This window comes from Camelus dromedarius, chromosome 20 (assembly GCF_036321535.1).
Source record: "Camelus dromedarius isolate mCamDro1 chromosome 20, mCamDro1.pat, whole genome shotgun sequence".
In the NCBI taxonomy this organism is placed as follows: domain Eukaryota; kingdom Metazoa; phylum Chordata; class Mammalia; order Artiodactyla; family Camelidae; genus Camelus; species Camelus dromedarius.
The window spans coordinates 8,953,618-8,981,128 of record NC_087455.1 but is presented as its reverse complement, the minus strand read 5'-3'; the positions used below and the strand labels follow the sequence as shown (position 1 = coordinate 8,981,128).

The following is a 27,511-nucleotide window of genomic DNA, read 5'->3' as shown; positions in this document are numbered from 1 at the left end:
ATTCCTTAGGGACATGACCTCTGGGAAAGCGAGCTGGTACTGCAGTAATGATAACAAAAGATGTGAGTCAGAGCCCCTGAAACTCATCTTATGTTTCCAAGCCTCTCCTTCCCTGGGGCGCTGGCACCTAACATTTCTTGTGGTTACCCACTACTCATCTTAATTTGGTTTATTTCTCCTTATCCACTGACAACAGACTCTTCTCTCCAAGATGACAAAGTCATTAGACCAAAATTAAAACATTTAGTGACAGGTTACCTGGCACGCCCTGGGCCACAAGCCACGACTCTGGTGGGCAGGTCTGCCCAGGCTTCCACTGAACCTTGCCCCCTCTCCCCCTCTCTACCTTTCACCCATGCCTGTCACCAATCCTGAGTTTCAAATGTGTGCAGGTACACTCCAGGAGAAAAAGACCCTCGTGTGTTTAAATGAAGCCACTGAACTACAGACTGACCAACCACACACAGAGATTTAAAATATCCCCTGTGTCACTTGGGGCAAAATTACCTAAAACTCTGCCAAGTTTTTAAGTGTATAATGAAACCCACTGCAACTAATGCTTTTTCTTCTTTTTATCTGAGAAACAGTTAAAATGTTTAGAATGACAGACATGATAGAGGAAAAAAGAGAAAAACTGAATTTCCTTGACCTACTTGTTTGCCATTTGTATCAAGTCTTCTATAAAATTAACAACTTACAAGTAACAGAAAAAAAAAAAAAAAACAACCCAGTAGATTATATACATACATGACTGGTGTCATCTGCTTTGGTAGTACTTACCTTGACCGGAATTATATATTGCTTTTACAGACTTCTTCACTTTCTGTAAGGCTGTTCTATCTTGGTCTAAAGCCTAAAAGAGAAAAATGGGGGAAAAGATGTTGGAAAAGTTTGTAAATTAAAAAAGAAAAGAAAAGAATGACTCATTTGTAGCTGCCTTTGTTGTGCTGAGCACAGTAGCAAGAACAAACTGGCAGATTTCTTAATAGTGAACCATTTCAGAGACAGGACGTGCCCAGGATTTGAGCACTTATGTCTTTGGGATAAAAGGCAGTCGTTCCACACGGCTCCATGTTGGGTGAGATGGAGAACCCAGTAGTCGGTCAGTGACCATGTTAAGCTACGCACAGGAAAGGAAATAGAAGACATCTAAGAAACCTTAAGACTTGATTTCTTCACTTGGAGAGTTTACAACCTGGGAAGGGAAAAAGGCAAGCACAGGACAGGAATGACATTCCCAGGGAAAAAGCCACGTCTGATCACCCACTGGGATTCTCAGCCAGAAAGATAACATTTAAGGGGGTGTAATACATAAGAGTGACCTGAAGAGCTTCTCAAGCTTTTCAACTTGAGGATTCCTTTTAGTGTTAAACAAAAATTGACATAATGCCAGATGTATTTTAAAAATTCTGTTGATTAAAAATCACAGCATAGAAAATGCTAGCATGATGCTGGTAATGCTTGTAAATGATTTCCCAGGTGATGCATCAACACATCTCCAGCAATCTACGTGTGCTGCGGCGGGGTGGGAGGAGGGGTGAGGCTGGCTTCTCAGGGACTGTCACTGCTGATTCTTAACCACAGGTGTTGCATACACAACTGTGTTGTTCGTGAAAATTCATCAAACTGTGCACTTAGGATATGCACTCTTTTCTATATGTGTATTATACTTCAAAAACAAGGCAACATAGATATCCTTACGGCATGTCAATCTAACTTCTTAAAATAACTTCAAGCTCCCCTCTGCTTCCCCAAACATTCAATGATTCATCCACAGGTTGGGAACCCCTGGATGGTGCGTCAAGATCTGGAGGGCAGGAGCAACAGCAGCAATAATAATAAACTTGTACATACATGGTTTAAAAACATTAAATGCATACTCATCACACCACGACATCATCTAAAGCTCAAGGTTTCAGATGAGAAAACTGAGGCCTAGAGAGGGCAAGTACTTCCTTCCCAGAAGGGCTCAGGGCCACGGCCGCAGGCATCCATCATCCCCCTTCTCCTGCAAAACGGGCTCTGCTGCCACTCTAACCATGAGGTTCAGTGGGTGCCGCGCCTTTCCTGTGGCTCCTGTTCTCAGGGCACCAGTGACTGGCCGGGTGAGCAGGACCCATGCTGGTCTCATAACATGCAGTCCCTTCCTGATGCGATGGGGCTGCCAGTGTGTGGAAGAACCCGGCCAGACAGAATGATGGTAACAGAGACAAAGCACCAGAGACAAGAGGCAGAGGGAGTCCTGGTGGCAACTGAGTCCTTGCTTCCAGCTGTCCCCAAGGCTATGTCACTACTAACCCTCCTGCAGCCTGAGCACAGGAGACAAAAAGTTCCTTTTGTCCGAAGCTAACTGAAGCTGGGACTCCACCACTTGCAACCGCAAGTCCTAAACAACATAAGAACCAAGGTTTACAGAGCACTTACTACGCCGGGTACAAGCTTGGGAGAGGAGACCACCACGTGCATACGACACCATCACCTTACACTGCATCCTTACAAAACCCCTGTGAAGTAGCCTCTGTATTTTTCAGATTAGGAAATGTGGTAGGCCTTCAATAAATACTTGGAGGAAGGGAGGGAGGGAGGAAAAGATGAACTAACTTGCCCAAAGTCCCAGAGCCGGAAAGTCCTAAAGTCACATTTCACATTAATGTCTCTCAAACAGGATGCTGGGACTAAAAATCAGCATTTTCAGACCGCGAGCCGAACGCCATTTCCACCAAGCTCATCACTTCCCACCTCCACGACTCTGTCACAGCCAAGCCCCATCTGCACTTCTACTTAATTAAATATTTTTCTTTAAATCCATTCACATCTTTTTTTTTTTTTACTTAAATACACTATAAAGATCTGGCTCACTTATCATTAATAGAAGATACCCTAAAAATTACTATGGATCTCTAACTACAGAAAATGCCCATCTGTTTAGTACCTCAAATCATCTCACCTAACAGCAGTGACATGCACACCACTCTTAAGGAAACAGTGCTTTATGATACACTTTCAGGGAAGAGACAAAGTGTGAGTGATTTCAGAGGCCTGAGGTTTGCACTTTGGCGATAAGAAGAAAGATTTTAAAATAAATGCTTAGTCTGAACCATAAAGGTGCTGGGGTCTACACAGCTTATCTAACGTAATTCTCACAAAACCCTATACATAAGTACTATTATTAAATTCCTTTCACAGATCAGGAGACAGGCTTAGAAAGTGTAACTGGCCCAGGTGACAGAGGAATTTGAACCAGGTCTTCACAGCAGAAGTCCCTCTCCCAACCCATCCAGTTCTGCGTGCCAGTGATATCTGAGAGGAACTGAGACTGGAAACAGAGTGTCATCTCAAGAGGGGAATATCCACCAGTTTTCAGAGACAAATCCGAGTGAAGAAATTAGAAGACATTTAGGCAGCTAGGCGGGTGTGAGGGAAAGAAAGCAGGGCCAGTAAGACAAATCGGCACTCATTCTAAGAGAATCTGACAGGCTTATCCCTTGATGAACTGCTTTTGTGGCAAGGATGTTTTAAGAATAATCCTAGTTAACAGCCACCATTTATTTTTATATACGTATTACTGCTGTCTTTTTTTTTTTTTCCTGATGGAAGCCCTGGGCTTTAGAGAAGCAGAACAGCTTGCCGAGTGTCACACATCAGGTAAGAGAAAAAAAACCAGCCTATGCTTTTTCAAACAAGCCACCCATAAATCCACTGCAGAAGAAACACCCACGTTTCTCCCCGACCTTACCATTTCTTAATTATTTTCAAGAAAGGAAAAACGATGCTTCTGGGAAAAAATAACCTATCCGTTCAGCTCTGGGCAGTGACAGCCACTGAAGGATGATTCTGCTCGCAGAGAAGTTAATGGATGGGCTTTAATGTCGAGGCACATTTAGGGTTAATGACTCCAAATAAGCAAAGCGCTGGGGAAGATTTCGGCTGTAACCTTTAACGAGACCAGTTATCTGCTTCCTTTTTTGCAGGGGGGAATGTCTCAGGAATTTATGTTGAATTTTTACCAACCTGTCTATAAACTAAGAGGATGTAAAGTTCACGTACTTATTATTTTTAAAGGTTATTAATAACATCCGACAGCTAGAGCCACCGCTAAGTCTGGGTGACACTTTTCTTTTTACACTCTAGTATTTGGCCACCAGCAAAAGGCAGCTGAGTAAAATGCACTTTTAAGAGCTCCTTGTTTAAGAGAGCCAGGGGACACTGCTCTTCAATCAAACAAGGCTCCCTCTGGAAATAACACATGTCTAAATGTGCTACAGAGGGCCATCCCCTCAACTCCCAGACAAGCAACACCTGCAGGGACATCTTTTGAAATGTCCTACGCATAGAATTAAATAAAGCTAAGAAAAGAGTGGCGGATGATATGGCTATAAAATTTTTGTAACTCTCCACCCATTAAAAGTATGTTAAAATATGTGTCTGTGTTTCTAAGTATGCATCTGAAGTTGAACAACTCAAAAGGGTATGTGTTTGTGAGAGAGGGAGAGGGGGCAGGTGGATGAATAGATAAGGGCAACCAGAAGAATACGCTTATCTCTAATAACAGAGTAACACCTGCCCCTTCGAGAACTTTCCAATATACAGCAACCGCACCTTCTCTACGTTACTAAAGAGCAAGGGCGTTAACCTAGACAAGCACTTCCCACCTTGATATGGAGACTTGCTACTTTTATTTCAGGCATAGCCCTAGCAAGTCTGGTCATCTGAGTGCACAGAGAAGATACAGGCTGTTGCAAATTAGAGAGAGACTGCCAGAGAAATCACACCGACAGAAACTGGCAACCAGAGGATTCAGAAAGATTATAACAAACTGGACATAAGAATGAAAAATTCCTTAAGAGTGAGAGGTCACTCAGGGTAGGAACATGGAACCTTTCGCACCCTTCCAGGCTGAGCAGCATCCGTGGGTCAGAGCACAGTGTGCAAATGACAGATGTTCACAGAGATGCACAGGAATCCAGCCACGCCTGTTCCCAGCTCAGCACATCTGTACCAGCTGATCCCCTGCCTAGAACTCTCCTCCTGAAGCTCTTCAGATGATGGGCTCTTTTTTTTCATCCAGACCTCGGATGAAAAGCCCCTTCCTCCAAGAGGCCTTCTATGGTCAACCTCAGCAGTGTGCCCTCTCAGCACCCCCAGGTACTCTTTCACACTTCATGCTAGATCCTCCAGAGCACTACCCTGCTGGGAAATGGTCCTGCTGACACCTGTTCACCATAATGGAGTTGGTCTCCCTCCACTGGAAGAATGAAGGCTCATGAGAGACAGGGGACCAGGGAACCTGTTGATGGCTGAATTCCCAGTCCCAGTGCCCAGTAGATGGCAGAAGCTCAAAATGCTTATGAAATGAAGTCACTATGCAATGCAAGACTTGCTTTGAAAATGGTTGAATAGAATAAAGTTTGTATTCAGAAAACCTGGCTCTCTGTAATTCTTCCCTGAGGGTTTGAAATAACCAAAGTTTAAATGTATGTACGAGTGTGTGCACGTGCTATGTGTATATATATGTATATATGTGTATGTATGTATATATATACACATATGTGTGTGTGTGTATAAGTCACACGTGTATGAGGGATATGACCATACAGTACCATGAGTAATGATTTAACAGGATAGACGGAACTTAAACATTTTAAGTTAGTTTTATACCTTAAAATAGTTATTCTGGCAACTTCCTTAAAAAGCGTTTTATTGGAATATAATACACTTCTGTTAAATGAGCAATGGCAGTATGATCGCTATTACTCATTACCATCTTCTATTTTAGAACCACTTTCTAAGTCTATGGCACTTTCTTTCCAATACACTGGGAAAAATGTATCATTTCAGGTAGATGTGATTTTTTGAAAATAAGCACAAATCTCTGCAGCTAAATCTTATGAGCATACTTATAGAGAAAGGAAAAAATTAGGTAACAATAAAACAATAGCATAGAATTTCTTACAGATATCTCTAGGCAGACGCTGAGCATTAAATAGATGAATATACCTGGATGTGGCTGGCACAAGGCCCTGCACGGAACAGGTGCTCAAAAACTGCCAGCACCATTACCCTCTCCCCTGAAGGTGCTTCCAAGAGAGACATTCCTGAAAAACTTGGAGTAGTGACAGCAAAACATCTCTGAAACAAGCACTCCTACCAGCAAAGTGATGTCTTCCATGAAAAGATTTTTTAACTCAACTTGGAGGAAAAAAAAGGAGTGTTTTCCATCCTATTATTTTATAGTCATATTCAGAGAGGTGATTTCAAAAATGCATTTTAACAGATGCATTTGTCTCATAAGCACCATAAAGCAAATGCTCTTCTGTGTAATTCCTTTAACACGGAAATCACTGGAAGACTACATCGGCCTAATATTGGTTCAGAGCCTGATTCAGCTTTCACCTTGATGAGCAATCACGCTACTTTTCAGGGAGGAGGGAGATGCCTAATTGACATTTGAATAAACTCTCTGAGGAGGAAACCATAACTTAAGCTCTTATGCAGCCTCAGAGCCAAATCGATACAATATGTTTCTGTATCCATCAGTAGACTGCACATACTGGAATGTACGTGGATAACTGCAGTGTGAATCAAGCATGAGCCCAGAAAGTAATCCGAGGTGGTAATGAAGAGTGCTGTATATAAAGGTACCAGAAGAGACAGTCATCATGTCATCACCTCAAACAAGAGGAGAGGTCGGGCAAACCATGCAAGTGTCTGTTCTGAGGTTCAAGCTCGGGTTTTTACATCATTTGCTCACTCATGCATCCATTAACTGCTGGCACACACTGGACAGCGCTCTGGGCCAGGCACTGGCCTCGGTGTGAAAACCAATACTGTGTCTTCCCCCGGCTCCCCCAGCTGCACGCCCCTCACTTCCACCTGCTGCAGAGGAACAGCAGCAAAACCTCTCACTGCAGTCAGTGGGGAGCCTGGTACTGCTTTTGATGAGACCGATGAAGGAAGTTATTCATAAAATATGAATCCTCATTACCCTTTTATCTGCACTTCCCAAATCATTCCACTCTTTACTCTGTATTTTAGGGGTTTAGGTACCTGTGACTCTTCCTCAACTAAAAGCTCTTTGAGGATACGACTTATGTTTGTTTCTTTTTTCACAAAGATGCTCAGTAAGAATTTGTTGTATTGAATGAAAGGAAAACACACACACACACGAGGAAGGAAGGATGAATGAATTCACTGTTCTCAGAATAAAACCCAGGTCCTCACTACTGCCAGCCAGGCCCTATGTGACCCAGCCCCGCAGCCCTCTGACTTTTGTCCCCACACTCCCCACTCCTCATGTCTAAGCCACACCTGCTGCCTTCCTGCACCAACAAGCTTGTTCCCACCTGAGAGCCTGTGCCTCTGCTGACATCTCTGCTGAAAGCCTGTCCTCAACACTCTTCCCCAGACCTAAAGGGGCCTGGCCTGCTCTCTCTCTTTTTTTTTTCAGCATTCAGCTCAAATACTGGAAGCACAGCCCCTATTCACTGGAGGAGCAGAAGCTGGGGCGCTGAGAATCATCCTGTGTCACAGGTAGTCAACACCAGCAGCAGCACCGAAGACCCGCAAACAGAGGGAGGGCGACAGCAGCGCATATGAGAGGAAGAGGTAAAGACGTTATCGTGGGTTAGTTTCAAGATGAATAAGAGTTGAATGAGGCTGCTACGCAAGGGGAAATGATCAACCTAAAATAAAATTAGATTTGTATAACACAGCCGAAAAATGGAAAGTTGACAGGTCATCCACAAATATAGGCTTTAAGTTGTTTATCTGCGCTGTTTTAAGACTATAAATAAAAAGTGTCCTTAAGATTCAGATTCTCCTCGATTCAGACTGATTTCAACCAGAAACACTTGGTGTCCTCTGTTCTACCTGCAGCTGAATGGCTGTGTTGGGGGAATCTGACCCACAGGCAGGGAAGATCTGCAGAGCCTAACACTAAGAGTCTGGGCTCCCCTTGGTAAGTCATTTCACAGTTGAGATCTGCAGCGAAGATTCAATGTACCACTTCAGCAACACTTCCTAGAGGATTCTAAGAATCTACTCCATGCAAGAAAACACCACCAAACTATCAACTTCCCAAGCCAAAGAAAAGGAACTGCATAGAACTGTTAACTCGCAAAAGTCCCCTTTCCTGTGTAGACAGAAGTTACACTTTAGGTGTGGACACATCTTGAGGTCAGGGACTCTGCCAGGCCCAGAGTGGGGGCTCAGTAAATATGAGTCACATGAATCTGCCTCTGCATGGAAAGCACCGAGAATTCACGGTGTACAGAACACCACTGGCACTCACAAATGCTGCTGCTTATTTCACATACACTGTTTATTTCAAAAACTAAGTGTTTCTTCCAACCCCTTGATGTCATATTCAAGACTCTTTCTGCTTAACCACTCCAATTCTTGCACGGACGTCAGGACTAGCAGTGTGAACAGACAAAGTGGAATGGGTCCCTTTCTCTTAAAGGGCCACAGAGAGGCACAGCCATCCCATGTTCTGTAACAAGACCCTAACCCACTCGAAGGGCTAAGCCCAGTCTTGCTTTTCTCCGTGAAGCTCGGTCCCTGCACCTAACAGCTAGAATCCTTGCTGGCTCCACACCACCTGGTACTGCTACCACAGGGGGCCCACAGTTCCACGGGGTCACCGACAGACCAGCATCCAACCATCACTTGTTGGCAGGTGCAGCCTTTGCCTCTGGTTAGCCCCAGCCCTGGGAGAAGCAGGGCCTGGTAGTGGAGCCAGGCACCACACAGAGATGAAGCAGACACTGTGGCTAAGAGCTCGGGCTGAGGCCAAAGAGACCTTGTGTCACTTCCTGCTGGCTCCGGGGGACCCTGCTCAAGGTAGCCGTCCTGTGACACTCATGCCCTCCTCACACGACAGCGACGCACAGCGTCTCCTTCTCTCTTCCTCTCCCTAACTGTCCTCACATCCTTTATTGGCCCATTCTCAACTCCCTTCCCCACCACATCGATGATGATGATGACGATAAAAACAACAGGAATGTGTTTTATGTATATTATCTTATTTAATCCTCACAGTAACCTGTAAGGAGGTTTTGGTTATCCTCACTTTACAGATAAGGAGACTCAAGCTCAGGATGGCTCTGGATCCTGCAGCTGGTCAGAGACAGAACCAAGATTCAAGCCTGGGGTCTTCCTGACCCTCAAGCATCAGTTCTCCAACCTTCCAACCTGACACAGTGGGGTCCAGAGGATGGAGGAACCTTTAAAAGACAAAATCAGCCAAAGCTTCAGTAAGCAGGCCACTAGACAGACAACCCTGAAAACCTTTTTCTTCCCATTCTAGGAGTTCTCTGTGAAGGAGCCAAACAGGAATTGGGATCAGTACTTTGCTTCAGAACCCAAGTCACTCTTTAAGGAGGGGGAAGGGACAAAAGCTACGTGGGGAGATGTCCACTGACGGCTCGCTGGGCTGTGCCACCCGAGCTCCCCACCGGCCGCTTCATGTGGGTCCCTGTGCTAACTCACCACTGTGCTCGGCATGGCGGGAGGCGTCAAAGCCACAGGCAGGGAGTCCACTCGGCTCAGGCGCACCTAGGGGACTGTAGCGCAGCTTTCACAGGCTTTACTGAGAGCTCGACGTGACCCTGGACATCGTTTTCACTAGAACTGACTGCTGGCACGTGTGTCCTTACACAGAGAACAGGCTGAAGATTAATGACTAACCATGACAAACAGCACATGGAGATGCACATGTTGTGAAAGCTCCTAGGCGCACCTTAAACTATCAGTGACTTACTTAAAAATACCCCTGAGCGTGACTGGTAGGAAAGGTCTCAGAAAGAATCAGTTGGCTTTATCTTTGGGGTCGGCAAAGAAAGTAAGAGCTTATTTGAAAAAAAGGGACCGCTTCTCCACCTGGTGCTTCTAACCCAGCTCTGGCCCACAGGAAGGTCACTCAAGTGTTTAGTCCGTGCTGAGGATTGTGAGGGGGGCGGACAGGAACACCCACAGATTGTGCTCACCCATCCACAAATACCTACTCCTCCCACAGGCCCAGGTCCACGCGACACCCAGCAAAGACTGGACAGTTCTCTTCTTCAAGGCGGGGGAGACAGAAAACAGCAGAGCACGTGCCAACGCTGCTGAGAAGAGAGATGCCTGGTGTTTTAAAGCGGCAAGGAGGCCGGGTGGCCGAAGCAAGTGGGCACGTGTAGGATGAAGAGACAGATGGGGGCCAGATCACGCAGGGAGCAAAGGCCATGGGAAGGGGCTTGGGTTTTATTCTGAAGGCAAAGGCAAGTCAAAGGTGGAGCCACAGCAGTTTCAACAAGGCGGTCACTCCTGATCTGCAGAAAAATCACTCTGGCTGGTGTTGGGAATGGAAAGTAAGTGAGCACAACCGGAAAGGGAAGACCCAATTTGCCGGGCATTTCACAAACAGAACTTCTCTTAAGTACTTCTGTTGTGGCTCAATCCACTTCCTCCTCTAGGACCACACCCCAAACGTAAGGCTTCCTCCAGAAATACATTCGCCCCTCCTCCACACCCACTGGGTACCTCATGGATGGCATCAGGTCGCTCAGCTGGACCCAAGGTCACATTCCTCTGGCTTAACTCTCTGTACCCAAGAGGCCATGAAATCCAGCTAACTCCGCCTCTGCAGCAGTTCTTAGACCCATCCCCGCGGCTCTTGCCTGACATCAGGACTTGATCCTGTCCCAGCCAGGTCCTTTAGCAGCCTCCAAGCTGCTCCCACATTCATCCTCCACATCAATGCTGGAGCAGCCTTTCTAAGACACAAATCTGATCATATCACTCTCCTGCTTTAAAACCTGTAATAGCTACCTGTCTTCCCGCCTTTCACCCCATACTCCTGGCAATCCAAATCCACGGTGCCTAAACGTACCAAGCCACTGTCCCGCCTCTGCGACTCTGGAGACGCCAATTCAGTAGCTACAAACAATTCTCTCCTTTCTGAACAATACTTTTGTCTTCTGCCTTTTCTCCACCATCTTAACAATCTTACAAACTCATGCTCAACCTTCAACATTGAGTTTTATTATCTCTTCTGTGAAATCCTCCCCTTCCCGCTAAGAATCTCTCTTCATCCCGCAGTGCTATGAGAGCACTTACCATAATGACTTTTTTCTTGCATTTCTATCTCCAACAAACGGTAGCTCTTCCTCTTTCAAGATACGACATAGGCATCCACCTCCTTTCCCCAGTGGTAGGGCCAGCTTCCCGGCCCCGCCCCAAGACTGCGTATGATCAGGAGACCCTGATGTTTGCAGTGGACTCTGTGCAGGAGCCAGGTCACCAGGCAGCTGAGTCTGACTTTGCCCCTCAGACCGCTCGGGTTCCCAGCTTCCTGACCTGTACATTTGGAAGACTGGACCAATACGCAGCTTCTCCTGGCTCTGCTCTTCTGAAAATCAAACATTGCAAGTCCTAGGAAAGTTTCTACCGCTTTGCCTCTCTTAGCGTATTCGATTTCGTTTTAAATGAAAGACATTTTCATTCTTAAAAAGCAACAAGACTGGCATGAACAGTGAATGACCCTGGGAAGGATCTTACACTTGAGATCTCCATGCAATTAAAAGGATAAACCTCAGCTTTGTTCTCAGATTCTAATTCCAGCCATTTCTGTGTCCCTTTTCCATATCCTCTGTCCTCTAAGAAAAGTTTTGAAAAGGTCACCTTGAATTCTGTATTCAAAGACTCTATAAATTATATTATATAAAACAAGCATTACTAGTGCCTTTTTATAGATGAGGGAAACTGAGTCAGATCAAGTATTCAAAAGGCCAAAAAAAAAAAAAAAAAGTAAATGGCAAAATCAGGCTTTTCACCCTGGAAAGGATAACTCCAAAGCCCGTGTTCTACATCTGACTGTCTTTCCAATTACAAGATATGTTTTATTCCACTTCTCATCATGCCCAAGTATGCCGCATACTAAGCTCTTTATAGGAGGCTCATCCCCCAGCTCCTGAGGGTAGACGTTCTCAGGGAATACGAGCCCTAAGTCCCTGGTGATGTCTCTGTTTGAGCTGAGTTTAGAGCTCTGGTGTACCCACCAACACACACCTCAGAGCTGCCGAGCGCAGGTCTGGTCTTTGTTAAGTAATTTTTTTTTTTTTAACAGAGGAAGACAGGCCTAATTTGACAGAGGAGACCAAGAAACCCTAGCTACACATCTGCATGAAGATGATTACTAAAAATGAAGGACTGTTTCTCATGAAAAAAATCGATCAGATTAAAAAACAACAAAATGGATTCAAGCAGTATATCCCACACTGTGATCTATTAGAAAACTGCTTCTGAGAGATGCTGGAAAGTATTCTGGGGAATAACAAGAGGCCACGACAAAGTTGGAAAACACTGTGTGCTAACCATACCTTTCTTCTGGATACCCAGCGCACACCAGAATATCAAAGACTGGGATATTTTAAAGAAACATGTTTAACTTGATAACCCAGCAATTCTCAGTTAAAATAACTTAAATACTAATAAAAATCAAGAAAGTTTTCGCACACCTGTGGAACAATATTTGTTGGGATAGCAATATAGAAAACTCTGTATTTTTAAAAAATCTAACAAAGTTAAGTCTCAAAAAATACACTATGTATATCAGTTAAGAAATCTTATGATGTCCTTGGGTCAACAACAGATACTACCAGAAAGATAAATGACTTCAATCAATTTTTAACAAAACCAAGATTAAAGAACTAGGAGGGAAGAATAATAACCAGGAGAGGAAAGAGAGTGGACATCTGTAGGACATCATTAGTATGTGAACTCTTATGCTGCCGCTTTACTGATTCAGAAGAGGACAAAAGACATTAACAGAAGAAACTGAAGACAGTAAACATACGCAAAGAATTTTAATCACACTGATAAAAATTTTATAATTCCAAGTAAAACCATATTGAAGTGTCTTTTTTTTTTTATCCTTCTAAAGCTTTAAAAAAATAAAAAAGGTAATAAAAACAATGAATGGACAGGCTTCAGAGAAACAGTATACCAACTGACATACAGGACAAACTGTGTTCAGTCACCAAACCGCTCCTTCATTTGACACTGTAATACCATTCCTGATAATTCCTATCAAAACTACCACCACTCCCTCAATAATAAATAAAAAGGAGATACTATAAAACACAGTACCAGGTTTCACAGTATAAAAAGCTAAAAATACCTAAACCCAACAGCAGGGAAATGGCAGAGTAAAATATGCAGCAAGTAGGAGGGCTTACATGGTCACTAAAAATTACGTACGTAACAATTAGAAAAGATAAGAACTACCATTTATTGAAGGTCTACTGTATGAGATTTGCAAATACTATGAAATTCCATTATTTACAATGTAAAATCACAGCTAGTATAAAGATGTGAATTATCTAGAAATGTAAACTTTAGAAAAGTTCATAGAGATGTTTAAAAGCTATTGATTGCTACCCAGGGCTTCCCAGATTAGAAACTGTTTTTCTTTTAAAATAATTTCCTTATACAATATTATAAGGTTGATGTAGTACTTAAATTTTTTTTAAAGCCTTTTAACAGTGTGTTGTAATATATTCAATGTCTGCTTTTTCTTCAGCAACTGCAAGAGATCCAACAAGATGTTAACTTTCATCGAAAATGAGGGAGAAATAGTACATACTCAGTAATTTCCTTGTTGCCTTGCAAGCTGTACATTTAAAAAATTAGTAGAATATTGTGTTTCAAGAGCTCCTGTCTGGGGCCAAAAAGAAAACTGTAATCACAGCAATTACCTTGTGAACCTCTAATTTCTGTTGCAGTTCTGAAGTTCGGAGTCGCACACCCACCCACAAGCTCCATGGCTCTTTCGTCTTAAAGCAACTTCAGCTCCATTCTTAGGAAAATAATAATTACAGGTACAACAAGGTATTTAAAGACCAAAAAATAGTCATGAAAACACCATTCTCCATGTTATAACACAATGAGAGTTCCTTAAAAGAATTAAAACCTCGACCAGAAAGGAGTTTCCTGAGTCACATCTTTATAGAATCCTTAGAATTTACCAGGAACCTACTTCACAACAGAACAAGAGTTTTCACTGGTGACGATCAGGAACCCCTGAACTAGTCATCCTTCTCAATTCCTACCAGCTCCGAGGTTCTATAATGTCCGGCTGCATCGTGTGTGTCTGGGTCTTGACTCAATGATTGAAAATACGCTGCTGATGATTCATAGTCATTGACGCTTAATCACACAATTTTATCTAAAGTGGAGAATCACGTAACTGCTGACTAGATGAAGGGAAGCATGATGGTTAAGAGCACAGAATTTGGAGCCAGACTGCCTGGAGTCAAATTCCAGCTCCGCTACTTACTAACTATATGACCTGGGGCAGGTCAGTTACTTAACCCAGCTGTGCCTTGGTTTCCTGATCGGTGATCCACCTCACAGAGTTACGGGGATTAAGTGAGGGAACCAGGTAGCCCAAGTGCTCAGAATGGTGCTTGGAACAGAGGCAAGGGCTCAACAAAAGTTACCTAGAATTTGCAGGTACAAACACTTGGATGTATTTGTTCCTAAGGTTCCCAAGTGGAACATAGTTAGCAACAATAACTTTTACACGGCTGGTGGTGCTGCAACAGAAGGAAAAGAAGAGGGAGATGCAGATATATAATAAACCTTCCACTCAGACTAGCTGTTTAGACCAGTGATCTCACTAGAATGCACACAGGATAGTCCACTGTGGTGTGGGGAAAAAAAAACATTAGAACCTGTGTGTATTGTTTTATGTTATGTAATTATACACTATTAGTACAGAAGAGTATGTATAATATATGTGTATAGATGTCTATGCATATGGGATGCATGATTAAAAAGGTTTTACAAATGAGATGCACAGAAGTTTGAAAATTACTGTTCTGTTACTCAACAGGGGGATTTTACTTCTCTTAAGTATGGGAAATGAGGCGTCAGGATAAAAATGAAGCCCAGGGGCTGTCTGCTGTCTGCATACAGAGATGACAGCACTGTCCAGCGTTTAAAAGGACATGGTCAAAAATGCCAATGGATTTTTCTTAAGTAGCGGCCATCAGTCTAATAATGTTAACTGAGAACACAAGGCAGCATCAAATGGCACTAGTGTTATTCCAAAATAAAACAATACTCCCTTACAGTTTTTTGTCACTTTTACTCTTTAGTATCTGATTCCCCCATTGCCCAAATATTATCACAATCTTTCCTTTCTGAGGAAATGAACACTCAGAGAGACTAAGCGACTTCCTCTAAGGCCTCATGGGTAATAAATGTTCTCTCAAGTCGCCCAAATCAAAATATAATTTTAAAAAATTATTCTGTTCACAGATGTTCCACAACCTTGAAGATATTACACTGCTAAAAACAAATTAAAATAGATATTTCTCCCAAGTCTGCTGTTTCCTACCACAAGGCACTTAGGACATGCTTTACTGGCAAACAGAAAAACTTCAGAAAAATTTGTTTATATCTTTTCAACAGAATACTAAGCAGACTGAAAACAAATACTAAACCTTACCCATAATTCCACAACCCTGAAACTTTTTTTCTCTTGTCTCGCCATCTTTGTTCACATACATGATCTCTATGTAACTAATCAATGTTTTTACATGCAACCTGTATTCTGTTTTTTTTCACTTAATATTATGCCGCGAATACTTTTTTGTGTGTGTGTGAGCACAGTCATTATTATTTCAGTGGCTGCACAACAGTCCATCACTCTGATATGTCATGTCTCCTACACATTTCTCCTGCTGAAAGCTAACTTAATGGCCAGTTTTTTCACTTTCATAAATAAGAGGTATTTTTTTAAGACCCACTTTTCAACATGGTTGTCAAATAATCAAGTTGCTTTTAATAAGGATAATTTTAAGTTGTGTATGTTTTTAAACATGCTTATAAAGTACCAGCAGGCACTAATGGTATCTTTTAGTATTAACAATGCACGCACCTCCAAGTCACAACACTAACAAAAGGTCAAGTTTTTGACTTCTAAAAAACTGCCACATACCGGAAATGTCACAAAGATCTAATTAACCCTCTTGCAAGTTTCAGGTGAGTACAATTTAGGATAGTGGTTAACTCATCAAAGTGTAATACAGCATCTTAAGGGTGCAGTGGCTGATGTGGACGTCTCCCCATTCTATTCCCCCTCCAGGGGCTGGTCTTTTACAGGCACCCTTTCAAATAAAGCTGCCTCAGGACAGCCAACTCAGACAGAACATCTCAGCAGGAGGAGAATGCTCGCAGACCCCAGGACCCACTGATTCAAGATTTCTTAAGGAAAACAGGAGTGAGGTACCAGAGTTTGCTCTGAAGCACAAACGACTATTATGCTCCACTCACTGGGTGCTGTTTCCATACAGGTAAATCTTCCTGTTTACAGGACTTGAGGAAATTTTCTATAGATCAAATCTTTGAAATTAAATCGTATTTTCTCAACGATGCACGCATTAACATTTCAGAGACGCCTTCCTCAAACAGGCGTCAAGTTTGTTGTTTCTTTGTCAGAATGAGTCCTTTTGTAATGTAAACGACACCCTCCTACACTCAGACCAAGCTTACTTGAAATGCGGCTGCATTTCAGACAGAGTATTTGGAAAACAGCTTCAATCTCCACTCTCTGAATTCATTCCTTTGACAGATATGTGATGGGAACAATTTACTAGAGTTGAGGAATACAGAGATGGTCCCTAACCTCAGGGATCGTGATGGATTACTACAATCATGTTTATTAGGCAGCCAGATACAAAATGTTTTTCAACATGAATGCTTCCCTATAATCTGACATTCGGGGACAAGTATGCCCAGACAAAAATGTATTTACCTATAAGTGATGTATGCCGTAAATTTTACAGACTGTTTAAGAAAAAATATAGCTTCAAGGCAGGAATGATAACGAAAATTCAAAGTCTCCTTGATAAATACATATAAAAGCTTTTATTAAATTGCATTTTGTGGATTGAGTTATACTGTTAAGGGAGGGAACAAATTTCCTTTGAATCATTCTTTAATATATTACTGGGAATAAAATTAAAGGGATATTAATGGTTTTAGGAGCAGTTCCCATTTCAAAAACCAACATTAAAAAAAAAACTGGAGTACTAAGGCTCTAAGAAAACACCAGCTTATACCCAATAATTTTATATAACCTAAGTTGTTTTCTAAATGTCCATGAGGATTCTTCAGTAAAGTAACATGGTCAGTGACCACTTACTGGGAAGCCTGAGAGAGCCCTGAGCAGTAACTATAATGTCCACCCTCAAGGAAAGCTTTTTCCCCTTTTAAATACAGTGTAGCTGCTATCCCTTAGTACAATGTTAAGTGATGTTTTACCATCTAGATACCCTAGAGCTCCTCCATATGTCTCCACTTCTCAGAAGGGGACAAAAAGTGCCCTCATGGTCCAATGACAAGGCCCACTATGAACCCACGAGTGGTCCAACCCAGCCCCCATCAAACCACAATAAATTACACTGAGCTGGGCTAATGTTTCACACAGCATGACTTTGGAGGACTTGGCGTGAGAAGTGGCACTTCAGGATGAATATTTCACTCCACGAGCTTTCGTCTGATGGGTGGAAGTGTGGAATGCTACAAGGTTTCAGAGCTTTCACATATTTAGAATCCTTAAATTTGAGAACTACTCACTTAGATCAGAGCTTCCCAAAAATCTATGCCCAACCAGCCTGATTAATTCTGTGAGAAAAGGGGGATTTACAGTCAGTAAGTCTGGGAAACACTCCACACTATACCCGCTTTTGCAGATTAACAGAGCATTGATCTATTAAAAGCCCATGAGATCCCTGCTTTTAAAATAAAAAATAAAAATTTTTAACTTGTTTAACACAGTATTCCCTAAACTTATTTGGCCTCAAAAGCACACTTCCCACCTCTATCTTCTTATTTTTTTTTTTTAACAAGTGCCTACTAACATCTCAGAATTAGTTCTCCACATAATACACTTTGAGTAACACAGACTTGGATCATAATATTCCAGAAAATGTGCTATAATTTACAACAGAGAGAGCATAGTATAGATTCAACTTGCATAGTATCTTTTGTCAATTTTTGAATTAGTTTCCAAACATTTAAAACTTGGGAGACTAAAACCAAAAAATTTCAAAGTCCAACTTTTCCTGCGGAAGGTCTTGGTTGAGCTGAACCCAACTTTTCCCAGTCACAAGAACCCTCAGGGCCTCAGGAGGGGCCATTCTAGGTTCCCCAGTCGCCACTGAACCCCAGGGTCTGTGTCAGTCCCTCACTTCTGGCCCCAGCATCACAAGGTCTCCCATGGATTCTACCATGGTTCCGGGCAATGGTTCAGTGATGGAAGATGTCAGGGCATGTTGAGGATGCTGGAGAAGAAAGTCACTCTCCATCTGCCCATCCCTCTAATCTGTCTCCTCTATGAATCGCATGGCCCGTGGTTTGCCAAGGACAACCCCTGTTTACACCCACCCAAGTCAGTATGACTTTCAGAACTTCCCAATCGTCTCACGTAAGTGTTGGAGAAACAGGACAGACATCAGAGGCCAGATGAACAGCTCTGTGAGTAAGGGCTAGTCCCCTCTCAGAGTCAGGATGGTGATCACACTACTGCACAGAGCTCACGGGAGTGCAGGGAGGAAGCCAGTGTGTGGTAAACAGCAGGGGCTCAACAAACAGTACTTTTAGTTCTGAGAAGGCAACTCCAATGAACTGTGGCTGTCTCTCTCACAGTTCTTAAATCCCAAATGCAGTGGCTTTGCGCTCTCATGGTAGACCCCACTGTACATGACTGCTGACTGACCTGCTGACTTCTTCCCTCAGAAAAAACCCCAAGAAATGTTCTTGCCTCAATTCTCATGTTTCTTTAATTTTTCCAATTTTAGGTTAACTGTATGGGAACATTTTCCCTAATTATCCCATCAATTTCAAAAATAAATTCCGGAAGGGCATCTGTCCATTTACTTACGGAATTTTTTAAAAAAATGTTTTGAAGGGGTAAGAAGAAGAAAGAAAGAAATTGTCCCTACAGAGTATGGTTCACAAAATTCATGACCTGAGCTGATTTAAGAAACAACAATCTGCCTGAATTTTTGAGAAATCAAGTGATGACTCACTAAGATAAACTGGATTTTTTTTTTCCCCTCTCTGCCTTGGGATTACTAAATATCAGAGAACTCTCCCTTGAGATTTTCCCCAAAGTCTTTATTTGTTCCCAACAAGCTTCAAACATTCTCCTGTTTTCCACTCCTTTTAAATCTGTCCCCTTTCATTTCAGCTAATAACTTAAGTAACTTCTCACGAGTTCTTGCTCTGGAAAGAAAACCTCAAAGTGAACGCTTAGATGCTTAAAATTCACTTTCAACCGTTGCCAAACCTCTTTTGTGAGGCTACACTGCAACTCGCCGGGATGTAAGGCCTCTCCTGCTGCCCGAATTCTCTCTCAAGTCTGAAGCTCATATTCAAGGGATAGATGGGGCAAAACAAAAGAAAGCAGGGCTCTGATCCAGCAAGTGCCTTTTGCGGGTTGGCTATGATTATACGAAATTTCCAAGCAAAATTAGCATAGATTAGAACTGCTGTTTTTAAAATCGAACCTAATGAACCATCATTATCTTGTCACGCTCGCTCACTAACTTGCGATGCCACATCGCCTCACGTGACTTCCATACATTTAGTTTCTTACATTGGACAGGAAGGTGGGGGCTGGAGGTGGGAAGTATTTGCATTTCGACCATGTCTTTATCTGAGAAAGATACTAAAGGAGACTGGATTGGAGCTGAGTGCAATGAACCTCACACTTACAGGGCGAGAATTCCAAGACAGGCAAATTGTATGTACTGGGCTACTTCCTGGGTGAGGATTAAGAAATATTGAGGCTTTCATGTTAATCGCATTTATCTATTAGCCATCAGCTGTACTAAAGGTTATTAAAAAACACCTTGCCAAGTGATTCAGAGCTCTTCAAAACATTTTTGAGATAATGGACAAAGGATATATTACAATTCTTTTTTTTTCTTTTGAAAGGGAAGAAAAAAGGCCAACCACCACTGTGCATTTATACGTTGTCTAGTTAGAGAAAAATACCCCAAGAATCATTTTTTTTCTTTCCAGTCAGAGGGACTCCGAATGTTTCTTGTGATTTCTGTGACACTAGAAGGTCTTCACAACACAAGTGTAATGATGACTTAATCACTTCAGTAAAATCAGAGAAAGCGTATCCTCGACTATAGGGGTATACTGCGTATTAGCAGTCTCCTCCTGCCAGACCACTGACCACCCTGTTCTGAACGGGTCATTCGTCTTGCTGGGTGCCTGGAACAGGAGCTTTGTGCGAACAGCTGCTGGTCTACTTCTTGAGCAGCCACTGCTGTTCCACTAACCTCTATGCTAACAATATTTCAGATGCTTTTCTAGCGGCCAAATGCTCATCCCATTTCACTGAATTGCAGAGCTGGGAAGACCTCAGAGGTTACATATTCTCTGTGCTGCCACATTTTATTTTAAAACAAAAGCTTAACCTGACATCCTGAGAGGTAAAATGACTTGCCTAAGTTCACACAGGACAGTTCAATACCAGGATTAAGCCTACATCTGTCTCCTACTCCTGTGGCTTTTCCCTGTACCGAGGATGCTCCTGGGGCTCTGAACTGGCCCCGGGACGGCATTCGTGGTCCTCAGCCTGGAGCCTCAGCGGGTATGAGAGGAGATGTTGGGATGACCCCATGATTGTAGGAAACGTGGGTCAATGAGGCCTCAAAGGGGACCCGCTGGGCCTCTGTGTGCTGAACCCCCTACCTCCTCTAGCCAGTGGACCACAGTATAAACAGAGGCACGCCAGGGGCATACCTGCACACAGGATGAATGTGGAGCCCCTTCCAAGGCACTGAAGATTTGTGGGGGGAACATTTTTACATTAAAACACATACAAACTATACTGTGGTACATTAAGCTAAATTTGCTTTTACATCCTTCAAGATAAAACCCAATACTTCCAGGAAATTTCAAGGCCTCTTAGGGTCTCCTACTCCTCAAGGAACTTCATGCAGAAATATAATCCACATTGACTCAATTTATATATGAATTACTCGTTAAAAGTGTGGGCACCTCTACCTTCACAAACCCCACTGTGAGGAGGCCAGGCCACTGAAACTGCAGAAGATACAGGAAAGAATCTGCTGACATCTTAGTTCCTGCACCCATGCCTATTCCAGGGGTCTCACCAGCTCAGAACTGAGTTTAGTGTTTAAACGTGTGTGTGTGTGTGTGTGTGTGTGTGTGTGTGTGTGTGTGTGTGTGTGTGTGTGTGTGTGTGTGTGTGTGTGTTTTCTCATGACATGACAGCCCCTAAATGCAAACCAACCACTTCCTCTGGTGCTCAGATGAATAGAGTGTACTGAAAGGAAAACATATGACCATCACTGTGCTGGCCATGAACACAGAATCTTCCTAAGCAATTTTCAAAGATATTCCTGTTTTTATGCCTTCTCCTCCAGTCACAATGACCAGACCACCCCATAATATTCAACCTTTCCTCCAGGAGGTAAGCTTGAGAAGGACCAGGAAAAGAGGTGTAGAGGCACGGTGAGATGCCTGAGAAACACTGGGTTCGGGTTCTAGGTAAGTATATGGGGTGGGGTAGGGTTGGGGGGGGGTCTCTTATTATGAGAAAAGACTGCCAGGAAAGCTTCCACTCTGGTCTGTTTAAATCAGAGGCTGATAACTCTTCAGGTTGAAGAACCCCAAGGCAGCCATACAGTTAATGCAGAGTAAGAATCTCTAACACACAATAAAATCTCAAAAGAGTTCATGCCAAGGGTATGTGGAGGCGGCCAGGCAACGCCGGATGGGAAGATCCTGGAGGGGCAGGATTACAGTCAAGGGCTCCACGCCCCTCTCTCTGGGTCTTCAGCCCTCTCTCTGGGTCTTCGTTCTTTCTTCGTTCCATGACTACTGACAGCTGACTCCCTGCAACCATCACAATTCTTACATATGTATTTACACAGCAAACAACTGCAGAACGAATAAATAAACGTGGCTACCAGGTGTAAAAGGAAAAAACTAATGGAGTTTACCATTACTGCAAAAACTTAAAAGATCACATGCTCCAAAAATAAAAGTAACCTAGATATGGACAATGTAAACCATGCCTACTTTTCTCATTAGCTATCAGTCAATATGTGAGAAAGAAAAATGCATGTCATAGACTGTCTTCATGTCCCAAGTGCTGCTTTAAGAAAAAAAAAGTCCACATGGGATCTTGTATTGGTTACAGGTTTATTCACTGTCCACTTCAGTAAACACTTGGGATGGAAAACAATACTTTACTCAGTTTGAAGAAAGGAGTCTTCGAATGTGAGTTGGAATTCCTAGTTTCTTAAATCCCTTCAACTAATATTTAGACTGTAAGAACCCCTCTCTTTCCATGATCCATTTTGGGATAAAGGTTATCACAAAATTTTGAAAATATTTATAAAACAGACTCCATTGAAAATTTCCCCCCAAAAGCTCTAGGAGAACAGACCTCAAGATAGTTTATCTTCAGATGTATTATTAAATACTTCAAATTTTTTACTTCCACAGAAAGATAAACAGAGAGGCCTGTTCCATGACCCCAAAGCCAGGATTTCCTTGAATGACACGCTAATGAAAAATGCAAACTAGTGGAAGTCTTGACTCATTGTACTTTGTTACATTCCAACCAAAGGCCTGCCTTGCATCAGTTGGGAAGAAATAGCTCCTGAAACCAGAAGTTCTCCTTAACCTTTGCTTCAAAAAAATTTCCGCTTTGGTGTAACATGGAAACACAGAAAAGGATCCTCCAAAATACTTTACATGCTTATTAACTCGAATGGCTCCCATTTACTTGGCACACAGTATCTGATCATGTATGCTGATCACAATACCTACCTTCCAAAAGGTCCAACTCAAAGGCAGGTAAGGGAGAGCCAGGGTTCATGGCAAGGGGTTACTCTTTCCTTCCAGCCATTGCTAACTGGACCAGGGATGGACGCCTAACCCAAGGGCTTCCCAGCACCCCATGATGTGGTTGGAGAAAAGAAAGATGAGCTGGACTAATCAGAACTGACCCTCTCAGGAACGTGCACTAGGAAAGAGAACAGAAAAGGTGATAGAGGAGAAACCATGAGGGACCAGGCATATACGCCTCAATGAAGGAACACAAACTCTGACTAAGCAGCTGGGAAAAGAAACACAAAAGCGGAAGCAAGTCCAGGCCAGGTCAGAGTGCAAGGAGAAGGAAACACACAGATGCAAAAAAAAAAAAAAAAAAAAAGAGAGAGAGACATCAGAGAGAGAGAGATCATAAGGTGGTCTGGAACTAACCCCGACCCCCAACCCGCTCCAGCCATCACCACTTTTGAGTAAGTTTAGGTGAGCATCTGCTCACTGGAGAGCCTAACTGAAATGAAGCTCTGTTATCTCATTTAGGCCTCAGAACAACCCCACAAAGTGAGAATTATTAATCTCTGTAGGCCACAGAGCTATTAAATTGCAAGATCAGAGAATCAAGTTCAGCAATGTTTTGCTCCAAACCCTAGGGCGAATTCATCAAGCACTGTGCATCTATTAAGATTAACGACCAATTCTGAGTGCTTTCCGTGGGCCAGGCAGGGAGGGGCCCTTGATAAAGACCATCAATCTTTTTTTTTTAAACCCAGCCTTGCAAGGCAGGCATTAGTCATCATTTCACAGATAAGGAAACTGAGGTTCAGGGAGGGGAAGCGGCCGGTTTACGGCCGCACAGGTCAGAGAGGCAGTCCCCTGCCTCCCCTACGTGCTCCTCCTGCTCACACCTGTGTCACAGACCCCGGCCGCTGGGAAATTCTAGCCCCCGTTAAAACTGGTGAGAAGGGAAAAACCACCCTGCAACTGGGAGAGGCAGAGGAGGAGTCCTAATCATGACCAGGGACGGGCATGGCATGGAGGTGAACAGGGAGACACACCCGCATCGTTTCTTGAGTGCTCCCCCAGCTGTGGGGAGAGAAGACCATGCGCGTGAGGACGCCGGGGCTGTGCTTAACTTCAAGGCAAATCAAATCAAGCAAGCTGGCCAGACTGCCAGATTGAAAGGCGGAGCTCATGATGGTGAGAGAAAACTGCTGATGCCTAATCTCACCTGCTCCTCCTCCATCTCCCCGGGAAGACGCCGCAGGGCCTGCTACAATCCCCCATCACGGCCCCTGGCCAGGCGGACCTGGTTCTCAGGCCGACCCAGCCCTCTCGGCTTCTCAGTCAGCAGAGGCGGTGGGACGGCCCCTCCGTGCACTGCCTGGTGAGATACCAGTGGTGCCTGGAGAACTCAGCCAAGTACCACCTTTGATACTTCAGCCCATCTACTTTCTCCCTTTCCAAAGCTGGAAAGCAATGGTTATGTAAACTACTTTTTTTTAAACACTAAAACTGCATTCTTGAATCGTTATTTTACTATTCGTACACACAAATACTTCATTTCATTCAGGAATTTATTAAGTACTTAGTATGCACAAAGCCATGGGCTTGTGCCTCCCTGAGAGCACAAATAAGAGAAAGGGTAAATTCTTGTTGTACACCTGAAGCTGACATAATACCGGATGTCAACTATACCTCAATACAGATACTACATACACAGAGAAACAGTCTATTCAAATGGAAAAAAAAATTTTTAAGAGAGAAAGGGTAAATTCTTTCCTTGCAGAAATCTGCTGAGTGGTGACAGTGCTGGTGCAGCGCAAGTGAACCACAGTGATGACACGAAATGACAACCATGTACACAAAGGGCCCCAGGAGCCCTGGAGGAAGGTCGGGGGATTGTCCCAGAGAAGGTGGTGGTTCACCTGGCTCTGCAGAGTACATGTTCTCCAAGCAGCAAGGGGAAGGAAGGACATTTTAAGGAGAGGCGAGCAGAAGCAAGGAGAAACTGTGTAGACTGGAATCCCTGGGGTGCAAGGGAATGTTTAAAAAAAAAAAAAAAGAGGAAATCTTTCAAAGAATATTTCGAACCAGGCCAAGGATCTGGCCCTTTCTCAAGACAACATAAAGCCATTGGCAGCTTTAAGTAAGAACTGTGACAGGGTCAAGTCTTGCTTTCTCAGGGTTCCCCAGAGCACCCAGCACAGGCAGAGTAACAGGAGGTGTGCAGAAACATTTCTGGTAGGGAACACTCAGACAAGCAATCAGGATTTGAAAGGGTGCTGGTTCCCTCTACTTTCCCCAACACAAAATAAGAAAGCAAAAAAGGACTTCCAAAAGCCCAGTTTCTGGATCAAGTGTGACTGACGTCCAGAGTGAATCTGCAAGAAAGTAAGAAATGATTACAGCTCGAGGACCAGAGCAGGAAGTGTGTGCGCTGCTTTTGCCACAGGCCTGGGGGGCCACTTGGAGGGCTGAGGTTTCAACATCTATGGAGGGACAGGAAAAGACGACTCACAGGTGGGGAGCTGGATGAAGTCGGAACGCTTGTGGGGGCTCTGATCTCAATGAAAGAGTGAACTGGAGAAAAGGAAAAATCCACCCCTGGGCACAGTGAGATGCAAGAAAGCTGGTGTGTCTGTGGGTCGGGGTGGGAAAGCCTCAGCTGAGATTACATCACCACTGGTGAGTGATTCCACCTGTGTTTTGGGTGCTCTCAAGCTGAAATGTGATGATATAAAGGTGGTCTGGACATTTGGGCTCGGTGGGTTTCAAGTCAGCAACTTTATCTGAAATGGTGGTGTTGGGGAGCTCTCTGAACTGTGCTTGCCACTTTTCAGTAAGTCTGAGGTCTCTTAAAAAAAAAAAGGTTTTAAAATTAAATAAAACAAAAGTGATCTGGAACTAGAAGCACCCCAGAAGAATAAATGTAAAACCACTCTGGAGGGTAAGACCTCAAACCAGGATGTAAAAATCGCCCAGAAAGCCTTCCTGATAAATGAGGGTACCATCCCCAAAGACTAAAACATGAAAGAAAGCAATCTGCTGTGAGTGGAATCAACAGATTAAAAAAAAAAAGAAGAAAAGAACAAATTTCTCCAAGAATTTGAGCTTATTATTAAATAGATTACACAATTTGCAAAAAAACAAAAACAAAAAACAAAAAACCCAAAGACTTAAATTAATAAGTGAGAAAAGAACACGATATTACGAACAGATAGAGGTGAAAAAATACTAAACAGATCTTCCAAAAAATAAATGATATATATCAAAGGAATGTCTAAACATTATACACAGCTGATTAGAGAATTAACAAACTGGAAGATACATCTGATGAAAGTATCCTAAGAATGCAGCACAGAAAAAGAAAAAGTAGGTTCTATGAAGGGACATGCAAGACAGAACGGGAAGGTCCAACGCTAACCTAATAAAGCTCCAGAAGGAGAGAGTAGTGGGAAAGAGTTGGGAGGTAAGTGATGAAATTTAGAAAAGCTAATAACCATAGTTGTTTGAGCTTTTCAGAACATTATCACTTACTGACCATTTCTTAAGCACTGCCTGCACGTACCAAGAACAAGGGTAGCCACTGTCAGGACACAATACAAGTACAGCCAGCCCCTTTCATAGACCCTGTCTGGGGAAGCCCTTGTAAATTCAGCAGAGAGAACAGAATCCATTGCTAAACCAAAGCCTACAGTTGACTCTAATAACAGCTCCTAGGGCTACTGGAATTCAATGCAAAAGAGAGTTAGTAAGAGCTAGAGTACTCAAGGAATTCGCAGACCTTGAAGAATAAGGAAATAAAAGCTAAGAATTACTAAGTGCTTAGTCTATACAAGACACTATGCTAAGCACTTTAGATGGAGGATCAGACTAAACCCTCACAATAACCTAACGGGATGGGGGTCACAAGATGATGACAATTTACAGACGAGCAAGGCTGAGCACCGTGCGTCACACAGCAGGTGAAGGGGCGCTGGAAGTCAAACATGGACAGTCTACCTCACAGCCGGCACTTAACCATTCTGAGGTCTAGGGCAGAGCCCTCTCTCTCTTGATAAAAATCTAATTTGTAATTAATAAATGAATGGCATGTTGAAGGAACTCCTCTACCCCAACCTTACAAGAACAGTGAGGTCAGGGTGGAGCCTCTCAGGCCCTTTGGGTAGGAAACATTTCCTTCTTAAGAGCAGTGAAATCATCTGTGACTGATCAATTTTTTCCTGGGAAGAGCTACCTCCTAAGCGGTCAGTTAAGGGAAGTGTGAGAGAGGCCCTCTTTCTAGAGAAAAACCCAGGAAGCAGCTGGAAGAGGTGTCTTTCCAAAAGCCATGACTCTTCTTTGTGGCTAGACAACACTTTGACAAAGCAATATGGCAGTATAAGACCCAAAAGATGGTGCCCCATTCCTTGTGTCCAGGAATCTCATTTCTGGGAAAGCATTCCACTGTGATCACTCCCTAGGAGGAAAATGGCTAAGGACTCAAAGTAGATCATTATATAAATGGTCTCAGCTAAAATGCAGGCAATCTCTGGAGACCCAACAACACAGAGATGGTTTAGTAAATGAAGCAATATCTATATGATGATACTACGTGGCCCTTAAAATAACCAAGACAGTAACACTTCAGAGCAATATT

General features: G+C 43.2%; 1 protein-coding gene across 5 annotated transcripts in view; it reads right to left on the bottom strand.

The window, feature by feature from the left end:
* Window positions 1–27,511, bottom strand: part of ASAP1 (ArfGAP with SH3 domain, ankyrin repeat and PH domain 1) — a 313,187-nt gene that overhangs the window by 126,969 nt on the left and 158,707 nt on the right. For all 5 annotated transcript variants that reach the window (XM_064476843.1, XM_064476844.1, XM_064476839.1 and 2 more), the window contains one exon: window positions 781–853. In XM_064476843.1, the coding sequence (XP_064332913.1) occupies window positions 781–853 (73 nt within the window). The remainder of the gene's footprint in view (window positions 1–780; window positions 854–27,511) is intronic.